General features: G+C 35.0%; 2 protein-coding genes across 3 annotated transcripts; both read left to right on the top strand.

The window, feature by feature from the left end:
- The first annotated feature begins 6,055 nt into the window (after positions 1–6,055).
- On the top strand, positions 6,056–8,752 carry LOC108458211 (uncharacterized). 2 transcript variants are annotated; one of them, XM_017757517.2, is made up of 6 exons: positions 6,056–6,332; positions 6,416–6,481; positions 6,570–6,665; positions 6,755–6,858; positions 6,945–7,081; positions 8,366–8,752. In XM_017757517.2, the coding sequence occupies exons 2-6, from the start codon at positions 6,422–6,424 to the stop codon at positions 8,446–8,448; spliced, it is 480 nt and encodes a 159-aa protein (XP_017613006.1). In that variant the 5' UTR covers positions 6,056–6,332; positions 6,416–6,421; the 3' UTR covers positions 8,449–8,752. The 2 variants fall into 2 exon arrangements, with proteins under 2 accessions (XP_017613006.1, XP_052878497.1); XM_053022537.1 differs by having other exon boundaries at positions 6,220–6,332; positions 6,402–6,481.
- A 963-nt stretch (positions 8,753–9,715) lies between these two features.
- On the top strand, positions 9,716–12,029 carry LOC108460602 (vicilin Pis v 3.0101-like). The gene is made up of 6 exons (XM_017760163.2): positions 9,716–10,403; positions 10,499–10,674; positions 10,748–10,828; positions 10,921–11,208; positions 11,288–11,585; positions 11,664–12,029. The coding sequence occupies exons 1-6, from the start codon at positions 9,770–9,772 to the stop codon at positions 11,813–11,815; spliced, it is 1,629 nt and encodes a 542-aa protein (XP_017615652.1). The 5' UTR covers positions 9,716–9,769; the 3' UTR covers positions 11,816–12,029.
- Positions 12,030–15,009: the final 2,980 nt, after the last annotated feature.

Below are 15,009 nucleotides of genomic sequence, written 5' to 3'. Positions count from 1 at the left end.
CGTTAATTTTCCATGAAAATAGACTCGTATATCCTCTATCCACAAAATTTTCAGAATTTTTGGTTTGGCCAATCAATACCAGATTTTTCTTAAAGTTTCCCTTATTTTACTGCTTGACTACTCCGACTACTCTTCACTAAGAATGTAATTTCTCATTGTACCGAATTCAAAATATGTTTTCGTTTATTTTGTTTGAAACTAGACTCATTAAGGAGTCTAAGCATATAATTTTATCTTATAATCATTTTTGTACGATTTATGATGATTTTCCAAATACTGAACAGGGGATTTCGGAGCCATTCTGACTCTGTCTCACACAACCTTGAAAATCTCATTACCGTCAACCCCTTTGCTTACACGATTTCTTTTATACGAAACTAGACGTATCAATCTTTAATTACATAATTTATTCAGCCTTTAACTCAACTCCCACAATTTATGGTAATTTTTCCAAAACACGCTACTGCTGCTGTCCCTAGTAGATTTATACAATTTACTCTGTAAAGTTCTCATTCACATATTTAAAACATAATATCATATATGCCGTCATTTAGAAAAGTCATTGACCTTAACGTATATACATAACTCATATTCATCCCGTTTTAAAACTTAAAACTTACAAAGGAATCAAACTCAATTACTTAAGAACTTACCATTGAGTTTAAAACATATCATCATATATAAGTACTTCTTATTATCACATACAAATCATAATTTAGATATCACTTTTCTAATAACCAATCGGCTAAGGCTCATAGAAGTAACTTATTACTTATCATTTTACTATAGGTAATTACACCAATTCATAGTCCCATCTTTACCCGTATTCCATATCATTCTTCATTATAACTAAACTTATATGCTAGAAACTTACCTTAAGAGTTGTCGACGACTATAATTCTACGGCTATTCGCTTAGTTTTGTCTTCCCTATTTTCGACTTTTGTCCTTGATGCTCTTGAGCTAATGATTAACAAATTTACAAATTAAAAAAAATTCTACCATGACGATTATAGCCGAATAACATAGACTAAGAAATTAATGTACATATAAAACGTATACATATATAATTAGCTCAACCTTCAATAATTCAATTTGCTAATTAAAACATAGAAATTTATAACCAATTCAAAATTCCTTAACAACGGCCGAATATCAAAAGGGCTATCAAAGGACATCATCAACTAACTAACAAGCTTCAATTGTAATTCAAAACTTAAGTTCACATTCGGCCATTATAAGCAAAACAACCATTCAAAGCTCACTTCAATTATTTAACAAATAAAACTAATGTTTAATACTATCTCCCAATTTGGTATGAGTTACCGAATGAAATTAAACTCCTAATTCATGCACTAAAATCACATTCGGCACAAGCAAACTTCATTTCAATTATGCCACTCTTAAACTTATCCATAATACCCTAAGTTCATTTAGTAGCTAGGCAACAATTATACAAAAACAACAAGCATTTAACAACAATGTAGTACTTAACCAATTCCTTAAGCATACATTCGGCAATATATATATATATATATATATATATATATATATATTAATGACTAAAACACTTAGGCCAATTCTAAAACATCCACAAATCTTCATGCTTACATGCCATAACCGTATGGTTCTTATCACACTTGGACCACAAAATGCATAAATTTCACAAATTCTAATTACTATCATAAGCTCAATTTCGGCTAACACTCAATTAAATACTTACAATTTAGCACTAATTTAGCATTTCAACATAGCCGATTATCATTAAGCAATTAAGCCACAAACATTTAATTTTACCAAGCTCAACTCATCTATAATCAACCCTCAATACACTAAAGCATCAAAAACAACATCAAAGAAATACAAACATCCTTGACCGAATGTCATCTTCATAACTTTACAAAAACATTTGCCATGAGCTAGCTTCTATACTTGATGACCACTCCAAATATACAAAGATTTTCAATGAAAGAGCATTAACATACCTTAATCCACTTAAAGGTGACCAAATGCCTTAACTTCAATTTCTTCTTTTCTTTCTTTAGGTACGGCAATGGAGGAAGAAAAATATGAACCAACTTTGTTTTTATCACCCATTTCTTTTAATATAAGTTCATATTTCATATTATTTATTCATTTAACATTTAATTTATTAATATAAAAGGCATAAAATGTCCATCATCCACTAACCTTACCGTCCACTAACTTCAGGAAGGAATATTTAACATGCAAGTCCCCATATTTTAAACCATACAATATTTGGCCACTACAAATTAACCTATCACATTTTCAAGTTTATCACATAAGTCCTTTTTAATAATTCCACATTCAAATGACAAAATTAAGACACGATACTTTCACACATGAAACTTTACATATAATAAATATAGAAAAGAAAATTTATTTAATTTTGTGACTCGATTTTGTGGTCCCGAAACCACTTTCCGACCAGGGTCAAATTAGGGCTATTACAGATTTAATATGAATTTGATTGAGAATTTAAACTATGAAATGAAAAATAATGTTTTGCATTAATTTAAAATGGGATGTATTGCAATTAAATATATTGTATAATATTATTAAGATAGTGAATTAATTAAATGATTATTTGTTTTATGAGCGATAATGAAATGTTGAATTAAGTGAATCAAAATGTTTTATGATTTAGTTTATAGTATGATAAATGTTGAACTCACCTTTTTTATATTTAATTAGCCATGATAGACGAACTTTACGAAGTTAAGTAGCATGTAGTGTATAATTATAACTAGAGGTAAGTTACTTGGTTGTAACACTTGTGAACTTACTTAGTATTGGTAATGCTTACTCCCTTGTTTCCTTTTCCCCTGTAGTGTCAACTTGCGGAATGTGTCAGGTGGATTGTCGAGAAGCTCACACTATCCCGGTGTTGAATTAGTAGTCTTTCTATCATTTAAAACTTGGTTCTGTGGCATGTATATAGGTGATTTGTTTTTGGTCAATCTTATTATGGTTCTTGATTGCTGTTTGAGTTTTGAATGACTATATGTTATGTATATAGGTTATCTTGGATTGATGGTTTTGAAGTTCTAAGTTAAAGTTGTAATGAAATTTTAATGTAATCATGTAATAGGTTGAATTTAAAGATTATTATGGTATGCATATATGGTAAATGATGAAATCATGTTTGGAAATGGTATGTTTGATCTTAGATTATGAGATTGTTTGGAAATGGTTAAACTTGGATGAAATATTGGGTATATGTGTTAGTTGATTGTTGTGATATATGCAATCATGTTAATAAGATGTTGGATGCATAGGGTAAGCTTTGATAGGTACTAAAGCAATAGTATGATTTAGTTTTGTGTATGGTTTACTTTGGTAAAAGTTAGACATGTTTTTAAGTTGATAGCATGGTATGGTTTAAGAGGTATTTATGATAAAATGCATATTGGTGTTTAAATATATGCTTGTATGAATGGTTAGGTTGTATATTTTGAATTGGTCGTGATTGTGCCATATTGGTACATTGGTTAGGCACTTAGGTAGGGAGATTTGAGTTGTGTTTTAGCACATTTTTTATGTATTTGAATTGGTTGAAGTATAATTCAATGCTTGTTTCTAGGGTAATGATCTTAAGGATATATAACTTGATCTAAAAGGCTCTTATAGGTACACACGGCCTGATACACAACTTGTTACATGGCTGTGTGCCATACATGGATAGATGGCATGGATGTGTGGTCTGTTGATTTAGAAGGCAATTAGGTTCACACGACCACAGTGAGTTACACGGCCTGGCGACACGATTGTGTGACCCTGTTTTGTATTTTTGCCATACTTTTCTAAAATGTTTCAAATTAGTCATTGTTTAGTTTTGGATTGTTTTAGAGCTTTCGTAAGCTCAATTTAACCCCTGAAAATGCATGAATAACATGTTTAACTAAATGTCTTATGATTAATGAATATTTTAATAATTTTTGAATTGATATAGCATGATTCTGTTTTGTTAAGTGCTATAGCATCCAGTAATCCTAATTCAGTGATGGAGATAAGTGAGGGGTGTTACAGTTTGGTGACGTCACGACATGGAGAAGGTGACGTCATGACATCAGTCCTGAATTTTTAAAACTTTACAATTTGGTCCTATTTTGTGCTCGGGTTAATAAAAGAGATTTCATAAGCTCAATTAAGGTTTGAATTTAGTTGTAATCATATTATGAAGGTGCTTAAGACATAAATGTTTGTTTAAATGATATAATTATGGTATGTTTAATGGTAGTTGCTCCGACAACGGTTATAACATTCGGTAGCTCAGACTCGACATTCAAGTCAGGATGAAAGTTGTTACAAAAATTAACAATTTTTTTTCTTTCTTTCTTTTGTACAACATGACAATATGATGGAGGAGATGAGTATTCTTCTCTCTCCCCCCGACATTATATTTATATTCAAGGTTAGGGGATTAATTAAACTTAATTAATTACAAATGAATGATTATAATTATATATTAAACTAGTTAGTGGAAATGGATGGAATGATTTGTTCTCATCCACTAACTCATGACTAATAATGATTAAATAACCATTAGGTCCCTTGCATAATTGCTAATTAATCTATCAAGCATTTCATAATTTAAAACTCAATAAAGATTGTACTATTACAATTTAGTCCCTCTACTGTAATTATTCATTTCCTCGATTTAATTTCTCAACCGTCCAATAATATATTTTCAAATTAAATACGTAGGTTTTACTATTCATGATTTCACTGATTTTCGGTTTATGAAATTCTCTTCTGAAACCGTAATTTTTGACATCAGCTAAAATTGGATCGTTACAATTCTCCCATCTTTTAAGAAATTTCATCCTCAAAATTTATCTGGAAAGAGGTGGGGATATTATGATCTCATCATCTCTTCTGGCTGCCAAGTGGCATCTTCAATGCTAGGTTTCACCATGGCAGTTTCACTAACGACATGTGTTTGTTTCTTAATTATTTTACTTTTCGAGCTAAGATTTTCACTGATTTTTCCTCGTAGGTTAAATCAGGTTGTACTTAAATCATTTCTATGGGTATCACATGGGAGGGATCAGAATGATATCTTTGTATCATTGAAATGTGAAATACATTATGAATCTTGTGCCTTCAATGACTGATTTTCGTTGCTTGAGTAAGTGACTTTTTATTTTTGTCAATGTTTGATTTGAAGGGTTTTTTTAAAATAAAAATAGTATTAAAAAATAATTAAATACAAAAATGGTATAGGAAACATTTTCATTATGAAAATGAGATGTTTTCTATAATGAATATCGATGGCATCTGACTGGTTGATGGCACCATTATGGTTTTCAAAAAAGTAATTTTTTATTGGTGCCGCTTGACATAGTAACGACACCGGATTGGAGTGTGATAAAACAAAACGTTCAGGGACTTGATATGAAACTTTCCCTTTTAGATTAATTGTTGTAAAAGAAAAACCCTAATATGAAAGTTTTTTCTTGAAAGAGCTATATCAGAGACCATTAAGTAAGTTATGAACATTGAAAATAGAAAGAATGTACTAGTTCGCAAACAAGGCAGAGCCAAGGGGTTGGCAGGGGCTTTGACCCCCCTATAGGCTTATTTATAATTTATAAAATTTTAAATTAGTAATGATAAAATTACATTTTGACCTCCTCAAAAATAATAAAACATTAATTTAGTCTTTTAAAACCTATAAAGATACAAATTATTAAAATTATAAAATTACATTTTTATTATCATAAAAATATATAATTTAATTTTGACATCCCTGAATTTTTTTTTTTAACTTTGTCTCTGTTGGCAGAGCTATTGGTGACTGAAGCTCAAAGAGGGGTTTGTTTTTGGGCTGTTTGTGATTTACCAATGTTTTTTAGTTATAGTAACTTTTTTGGATCAAGTGTTTCTGGGTATGTTTCGATCTTCAATCAGGTGGTCATACCATTGTCTCCGACGATGGTTCGCGCCAGCTCTCTCTCAGTTTATATTCGGGTTGCTTCTAGGCTTAGGGTTCTTTATATAGACTTTCGGCTTCTATCTTCTGGGCTTGGTCTTTACCCTTTGTGCTTTTATGTTTCTAATCTTTTTGAGGACCATTCCTTGATTCAATGGAATTCCCATTATTGAACCTACCCAAACAAACAGAGTGGACTCTTTTGAAAAGCCCAAAGCTGAAACCAAACGGGTTGTCAAAGAATTTTAGTTCCCAACCCGTCGGAAACCCGATAATCCATAACGGTATAAACTTAAAACCCTAAAACCTGATATAGCAGGAGCACGATCCAGAGCTTCCAAATCATTGGCGAAAACTCCGCGCTTTAGTTCTCTAAGGTACTCTCTGCCCTTCCTTTTTTTGTTATTGTTTTTTCAGTTATCTGTTTTTGTTCTGAATTTCTGAAGCTTTGGGGGTAAAGATTAAAATGGGTTGGAAAGCAGCTGAGAAGCTTATTAGGCACTGGAAAATTCTTAGGGGTGACAATGTAAGCATCTGATTTTAAATTCCCATTTGTTTTTAAATTCAAGATAAATTCGAACCAATTATATATATAATTGTAATGGATTGAACAGGTAATGGTAATCAGGGGCAAAGATAAAGGTGAAACTGGCATTATCAAACGCGTTATTCGCTCTCAGAATCGTGTAATTGTTGAAGGGAAAAATCTGGTTAGATTCTCTTCAAATTTTAAGATACGCGTCTTTCTCTTTTACTAGGAAGTATTAAAAAAAGAGAGTTTTTTTTTCCTATTTTACAGGTAAAAAAGCACATTAAGCAAGGTCAAGGTCATGAAGGTGGTATATTTACTGTTGAGGCTCCACTTCATGCCTCAAATGTTCAAGTTCTTGATCCTGTTACTGGGTATTGGCTTTAATTCTGATTGTATATTTTAATTTTTTTATTTTTTAACAAATGAAAGCTTTTTTGATGGATTACTATTGTTGTAGGAAGCCTTGTAAGGTTGGAGTTAAATATCTAGAAGATGGAACTAAGGTGAGAGTATCTATAGGTATAGGAGCTTCTGGGTCGATAATTCCTCGCCCTGAGATCTTGAAGATAAGGACTACACCAAGACCTACAGTTGGTACTTCACTATGCTTTTTGTTCTTCCCCAATTTAAGTGGAATTTTTCCCCTTTTTTTCATATATATATGGCTAGCATTTCTACCTTATTTTTGGAATTGCACCAGGAAGAACTCATTACCGAAATGAATTCGAAATTCAGCTCATTTTCTATAATAATAAGATGGTCGTTGTTGTATCAGAAGGATGGAAATTGTAAACATTGTTAGTCGGTTTTCAGTTCAGTGATATTGATGAAGTGGTATCATAAGTGGTTACCTAAGAAGGCTATCAATGGAAGTTAGGACTTAGAAAACTGGTCAAAGACTCTAAATAGAACACAGTAAACTGTACCCTAAAATGTAAATTTTCAAGTACCTAGAACTTAGCTTTTTTTCTATTTGCAACAGTACATGGAATGCTTTAACAATGACTACAACTAGCTTGCCTACATAGTTGCAATTCTAGAGAAGGCTATAAATTGGAATTTAAACTAGGAACTTTGATATATATGATTCTATGTTTGTAAATATTTACCTTAAATGTTTGATGTAAATACTCTAACAATGGCACTATGTAAATATTCCAAATTTCCTTTACATGCATACTTGGTTACCTCGTATCTTTTGTATGCTCATTGCCTATTGCTATTATCATTGTATACTCATTTCAGTTCTTTAAATCCAATTTTTTAAAAGCTTGGATGTAGTTGATGGTTGAGGGAGAAATTCCATCGATCACTTTGTTTTTTTTGGGGGGGGGGGGGGGTAGTCTTGTGTGATTTGAGTTTAATTCCCTCGTTTTAATGAATACCTGAAGGGATAGTGCATATGTCCTAATGAGTGGGTAACATATATATATATCAATCAGAGACTGTGAAGAGTTGAAATTGAAAATTTCTGTTTCTCTTCTGTTTCACCACTGCTTGTCAGTCTCTCATGGGTTCTAAATTGTCAGGTGCAAATGAAGAATACGACATGGCTTTTGGTATTGTGTGCATAAATTTCATTAAAATCCAGAAAGATGATACTTTCTTTGGTAGTTTTCCTTTTCAAAGATAGTTGTTATTACTTTTCTGTTATTTCTGCTGTGTTTAGTTGGGTCATGCTACCTTCCTGTAAGGTATCAGGTCCATTTGCACTTCTTAACCATCATTAAGAAACAGGCTTTTGTTCATAAGCATGTCATAGATAGTTGTGTAGGAAGTGGAAACCAGTGCAGCACAGTGATGTAAATTTGTTAAATAAAATATTTCCTCAGTGCTCAAGTTCTGCCTATAACTTATTCCGGTTATTCTGTGTTGCAGCTGGTCCCAAGGATACTCCAATGGATCTTGTGTTGCAGAAGACATACGATCCTAAAACCGGGGTGGGCATGCCTGACCTTTAAAGAACCTTGTTCAATTTCATTCGAGGCACCAAACATATGGGGCAAAGAGGCTATAGAGATATGGTCCATGGTTCAGGGGCATTTGCCTATCATCAATAATACTCTTGATCAAGGTCCGCTTCTAGAGTTTAATTTGGTTGGCAGATCTTGCAATTAAATATTTTGGATTGTATTTAAACATCCGAGGTTAAACAGTTTACTAGAGTATAGCTATTTATGGTGCCTTATTTTCTTGCATGAACCATTCAGCACTTTCTTCTTTGTGCGTTATAATGCATTTGTTAAGTTTCTCACGGTTGAAAAATGGTTATCTATGCATCTTGAATCGGCAAAATTTGACCCTAAACTCGATTTAACTGGATTTGATAATAAAAAAGATAAATCTAAACTCGAATTGATCTGAATTCAAAATTAATTTGAATTTGAAATAATTTAAATCTGAAATAATTCGAACTCAAAAAAATTAGTACTTGTAAAACTCAATCCTATTGAACTAAAATAATCTAAACTCTAATTTAACTTGAAAACATCAAAATAAATTTTCCATAAGCCTACTTTGCATCTAGCCGATTTTCGAAAAGATCATTTTGTGAGCCAAGGGTATCAACGAGGCCAAAACCTTGCGAGCTTATAATCTCACGAGCATGTTCCATGAGGCCCTTGACATAAATAGAATACCTACTACTTATATATAAAATATATTTGTTGTATTGACACGACAACACATACTCATCAAGATAAGATAACAGTACATCAGTTAAGTTTACGGAACCACGACATTAAAATAGAATAAGACTTTCATTCTGTCCTCCGATACTTTTTGCTATCTCCCTTCCTTTTCTCGAATCTCAATTCTCTTTACCAACCGATACTCCCATCACTGTTATTTTTCTGTAACTCTCCGCCTTTCGAGTGATCCATCGTGAGTCACCACTTCGATCTTGCATCAACAAAATTAATCCATAAAACGACAACATCAAAGTCCAGATATGCAGCCTCCTACCATGTCCAACGTGGTAGTACTTTGCCATAACCGTGCGCCCACGTGAAGGCTCCGTTCTCAAGACATTATGATGCCACGCGAACGCGATCTCTCACTCCATTCCGAACTCAAAGCGTCATCAAACAAAATGGTCCCTTCATTTTTTTCATCCTATGCAAGCCAACACCACGCGGCCTTTCAGCATTTACTAGCCTTGACACGTACACTGGACACCCGTCTCCATGCATGCACGCATTTTGCCACTCTTTCCAATCCATGCACCATATATAATCCCAATCTCCATCTCTGAAATCTCTGCACCAAGTTACACTTTTTAAAATGTCTGCCAAATCAAAGCTTTCTACACTTATTTTAATCCTGTCTCTTGTGTTTCTCTATGCCGGCTGCTTAGCCTTTGCTAAGCAAGACCCTGAGCTAACACAATGCACCCACCAATGCAGAGTCCAGCAACAATACGATGAAAAACAAAAGGAAGAGTGTGTGAGGACATGTGAAGAGTACCACCGTGAGAAAAAGGATAGAGAGTCCCTTAAAGAAGTTGGGCAAGACCCTGATGTCGAATTTCACCCTGGCGACGGATTGAGTGAGTGCCGGAGCCGGTGCGCGGGACTAGCAGGAGAGGTGCGGCAGCTGTGCCTCTTCCGGTGCCAACAGAAATGGCGGAGAGATTATGCGAGCCGGTGGGAGGAAGAAGGCAAGAAACAGAGTAAAGAAGACGCAGAAGACGAAGGAGAAGAGGAAAAGCACAATCCTTACGTATTTGAAGATAAACATTTCTCTACTGCAATCAAGACAGGGAAAGGAAGAGTTGATCTTCTCACCAAATTCACACACAACTCGGATATTCTTCGTGGCATTGAGAATTATCGACTGGCCCTCCTTGTTGCCAGTCCAAAGTCATTCGTAGTCCCAAATCATTTCGATGCTAACGCCATATTTGTTGTCACTCAAGGTTAAATGATCTTAATTTCTCTCAAATATTAATGTCATATATTAAAAGAAGAAAACTTGAAATTTTGACTGGGTACTGCATTTTGTGCATAACAGGACGTGGAACACTCACGCTGATCCATGAAGATAAGAGAGAGAGCTTTAACATTGAAACTGGAGACATCATCTATGTTCATGCTGGGACTCCTCTATATTTGATCAACAGAGATGACGACGAGAAACTGTTTATCGTCAAGTTATTGCAACCCATCAATCAACCAGATCATTACGAGGTGAAAAATCCACTCTTTCCCACAGTTATAAAACATAAATCATAGTCCCTAAGCTTTACTTTCCTTTCTGCAGGTATTTTATGGTGCTGGTGGTGCAAAACCAGAATCATTCTACGAAACATTTAGCACTGAAATCCTTGAAGCTGCTCTCAAGGTAAAAGTGCTGTATTTAACGTTATGTATTGAGCTTGAATGTGGCCAAGTTTTGCTTATTTCTTAAAATTGTTAAAAACCATAATTAACCAGACTTCAAGAGATAAGTTGGAGAAGTTTTTCGATAAACAAGGCAAAGGACCCTTCCTCGAAGCTTCCAAAGAACAAATCGAGGCCATGAGTAGCCATGAGGAAGGCAGCAAAGGCGGTGGTTTGTGGCCATTTGGAAGTGAGTCAAAATCAGAGAGTGCATTCAACCTCTTCAGAAAGCGTCAGCCTTCACATTGTAACAGATATGGTCAGCTCTTTGAAGTTGAAGAAGATGAATTCAAGCGCCTTAAAGACTTCGATCTCAGGGTCTCCTATGTCAACATCACCAAGGTTATTTATAATTATTCCCCCTTTTAACTATTTATAACAGGTAATGGATAGCCCAACCATGACGTTATTTTATGTTCAGGGATGTATGTCAGCCCCATTCTACAACTCAAGGGCAATAAAGATAGCCATTGTTGTGAAAGGTGAAGGATACTTTGAAATGGTATCACCTCCTGTTTCCCCCAAGTCCAGTCAGGAGGATTCAGCAGGAAGAAAGAGTGGGTCTCGTTATCAAAAGATAAGCTCACGTTTGAGATCCGACACGGTGTTCGTTGTTCCAGCAGGGCATCCTTTCGTTACAGTTGCTTCAAGAAACAATAATCTAGAGATTCTATGCTTTGAGGTCAACATAGAAAACAACGTTAGGTACCTTCTTGCAGGTAAAACAAATACACATGATCCCCAACAGTCTTCCTTTAGTTTTTGTTTTCATCTAATTGTGGTATTTCTTTCTATAGGGGAGGGGAATTATGTTCAGCAATTCGAGAAGGAAGCAAAGGAACTGGCATTCAAGAGCAAGGAAGAAGAGGTGGATAGGATCTTTGGTAACCAAGATGAGGAGTTCTTTTTCCCTGGACCAAGGCAACAAAGAGGCCGAAATTATGAATGAAGATTGGGAGTTGTGGGGTTTAAGCTTTGAGGGGTTATGTGTGTGTGTTAAGATGAGGAGCTCCATGGCTGAGAGCTTAGCCGAGTAGTTTCTGTAAATGCTGAAGTTGTGAATGTTGTGAAATGGGAAAAAACTGATGCGAGAACGATGTAAATTATCTTTGGTTTTACGTGTTTGGGCCCATGTTTAAATAAAAACTCCAGCCTTCCAACGAGCCCAGTTCTTCTAAGCTGATTTTAAATAAATACTGCACTGCACTGCATACGGGCCAAGAATGTCCGGTTCAATTTAACTTAGATTCTCACCGTAAGGTCCACCGTAAGGTCCATAGAAACCCAAATAGACATCACATCACATCAAATAGGAACATGTATTCAATCGATGATGTAGACTGCCCCTCTCAACAACCAGATGTTAGCCAATGAAAAAAATTACTCCCTCAGATGTGATTGGAGTAGGACCATCGTAAGACCCCAAGAAGACCAGGCGTCTCGTCGGTTGCCTGCTCACATTTCTGAAAAGATGCCCTTTACCTTTCTTCCATAGGCCGAGCGAAAGTCCCGGATGCCGCCTAAAACCCAGAGTCGAGTATGTTAAGGACATTGTGGACAACGAGGGTTGGTTTGACTATACCCTCAAAACAGAAAACCCAAATTATTATTATTGACAGCCAAAAACAAGGTTAGTGTAAGAGATCTGCAAGTGGACTTTATAAACGAAGCATGACACCAGGTGTACGCCCCAAGCATCATCCCTGCTCACTGGTAACACTGACACTACTTGTTTAACAAGCAACAAATACAAGCTTAAGATGACATCACCTCATTCTAATCTGTTTTTTTTGGTGCTTTAAATTTGTGGGATTGCATCAATTGAGTAATGGAAGGGGTTGGTTTGCTGCATTAGAATGGCGTCTCCCTAGGACAATAATAAAAGACCGAGTCACAAGGTGTTATGTTGTTGTCAAGCGTGGGGGAATGCAGTTTTGTCAGGTCTCAAAAGAACCTCCATTCCAGTTTTCACTTTGGGTTCGATCTTTCAGGTAAAAAAATATATACATATATATTCCCCTTGCTGCAATCTCAATTGCAGCATGCACTTGGGTTATGCTCTATCATCAAAAGTAGCTTTTGCACTTTGATAGTTTGGGACCATTGAACCATGTTGGTGGTGCACTCATGCACTGGTGGCCCTATTGCTCGGACATAGACGGAAATTTTTACTTAGTTAAACGACCATTAAGTTGGCCTGTTTGCTGCATTTTAGTGAAGGGCAATTTTCCCCGTGCACACAAGCTTTCACGCATAGCATGATTATGCGTATCCCACATGCACCATCTGCCCCCACGTTAATTTTCATGCCCAAAAAAAAAAAAAATCAATTTTGCATTATTCAATAATTCAATATCGAAAAACACCCAAATTGTACGGTCCCTCTCAGTGGATGACGTCAAGTGTGGATCACGTGGCAGAGGGGAACCCATCCCACCTCCCCTGGCGGCCTCAGAGACATATGAAGAAAGCCAAGTTAGCATGCTTAAGCAACGGGTGCGGTACGAGCCAGAGGCAGAGGCGTGCTTTTTTGGCCTTTGCATTTTGCTTTGTGTTCCTCCATGGATGACGATATCAATGGCATTCTGAAACGTGGGGTACCCCCTCAAAGGCTGTCAGGCTTTGAGGGCTGCCATGATCCCTGGGCCTTAATATGTTCCACAGTCTATCAAAATTTACCCAAAAAAGGTTATGATATTTGGTATTTAAAGAAAATAAATTCGTTGGGTTTGCTTTTGAGATGTTTGTATAGTTGTAATAGGATGAATTTACTATTAGTAATGAAATAGGAATCAACCCAATAGATTGATTATGCAATTCTAAAAGCTTTCTCAGAATTGTTTAGTGACTAGTTTTTCCCAAATCAACAAGTAAAAGTTGTGATTTAAATTTAATTTATCCATTAGTTTATGTAATTTTATTTCTATATTGCAACCTTACTATGATCTAAATCACCCTACTAATAAACCTTTCTCCTGAAATCTTAATTGGGAAATTGTCAAGTGCATGTGCACCAAATCTTGGTGTTTTATTAGGGTGTTTGAAGAATTGTAACCCAAAACTATTTATCTTTAGTACCAGAAAGCTGGTAGAGAAAGCAGCAATGGCATATCTAACCCAATATCTATTAGGTCAAGTGGTTAAAAGTTCAATATTTCTTAAATAAAGCTTTGAATTCGAGTCTTGTAAATAAGAAAAAAAAACAATATTGAAAGAGTTCTTCACCCGTATAGGAGTGTGACCCCTATCTTAGTGACCCAAATGTTGGGAAAATGAAATGATGGTAACTATATAGCTTTTATATAAAGCCTAAGGTGTGTTGAAGGATATTGACAAAGAAAGAGCTCTCTTTGGCGCTTACTTTCCAGTAACTGTCCTCTGCCTTAGATAGCTACTTCACATAACACATTAATTCAGACATGTTGGTGAATTAAAGTGATAAAGTAATATACATACATAGATTGATAAATCATCTTCAAAATCAAAACATATAGTAGCAGTAAGACACTTTCATGCTGGAAATTAAGGAACAAAAAAGAATACTAAAACAAGAAAAGAAAACGAAAGAGGGGCCCCGTTCCCCATCCATAAAAAAGGGGTATTTCATATGTATTGTTGTTTGTAACTCTGGGTTGAATGAATTGATCAGGCTTTATGGGATTCTCTTTCAAGTTTCAATTGTAAAAAACGTCCAAACATGTGGTTTTAAATCTTACAATATCACCCAAATTTGAAGCCTGAAAATTCCCAGAGCTGAAAAAGAAAGTGTAATGTAGTGTTGGTATCAGATCAAAAATCCAGGTTTGAAAATCTGTAAAAATCAACAGACTCTGGGCAATGGAAAGCTATTTTTCCTCAGGAGTTGAACCCCACACCCTATCCAAAATGGGCCCTCTTTATCATATCTTGAAAATGATTTTATTCATAAAGAATCTTCTGTTTCATGTCTTCTCCTCATTGTTTATATAACTTTCAAGATTATTTATTATTCACTGTGTGAAAAAAATACAAATTGTATTAATATCAGTAAAAATATAAATTTTTTAACCAGTTGACTCTTTATTGTAACCTTGATGGGTTAAAAAAACAAAAGACCTTCAGTTTCATAAATTTGTTGGTTCTGATCTCTGACACCTGCCAAAG

This window comes from Gossypium arboreum, chromosome 12 (assembly GCF_025698485.1).
Source record: "Gossypium arboreum isolate Shixiya-1 chromosome 12, ASM2569848v2, whole genome shotgun sequence".
NCBI lineage: Eukaryota > Viridiplantae > Streptophyta > Magnoliopsida > Malvales > Malvaceae > Gossypium > Gossypium arboreum.
Note: the sequence above shows the minus strand (reverse complement) of the source record. Positions and strands in the feature narration are given on the sequence as shown.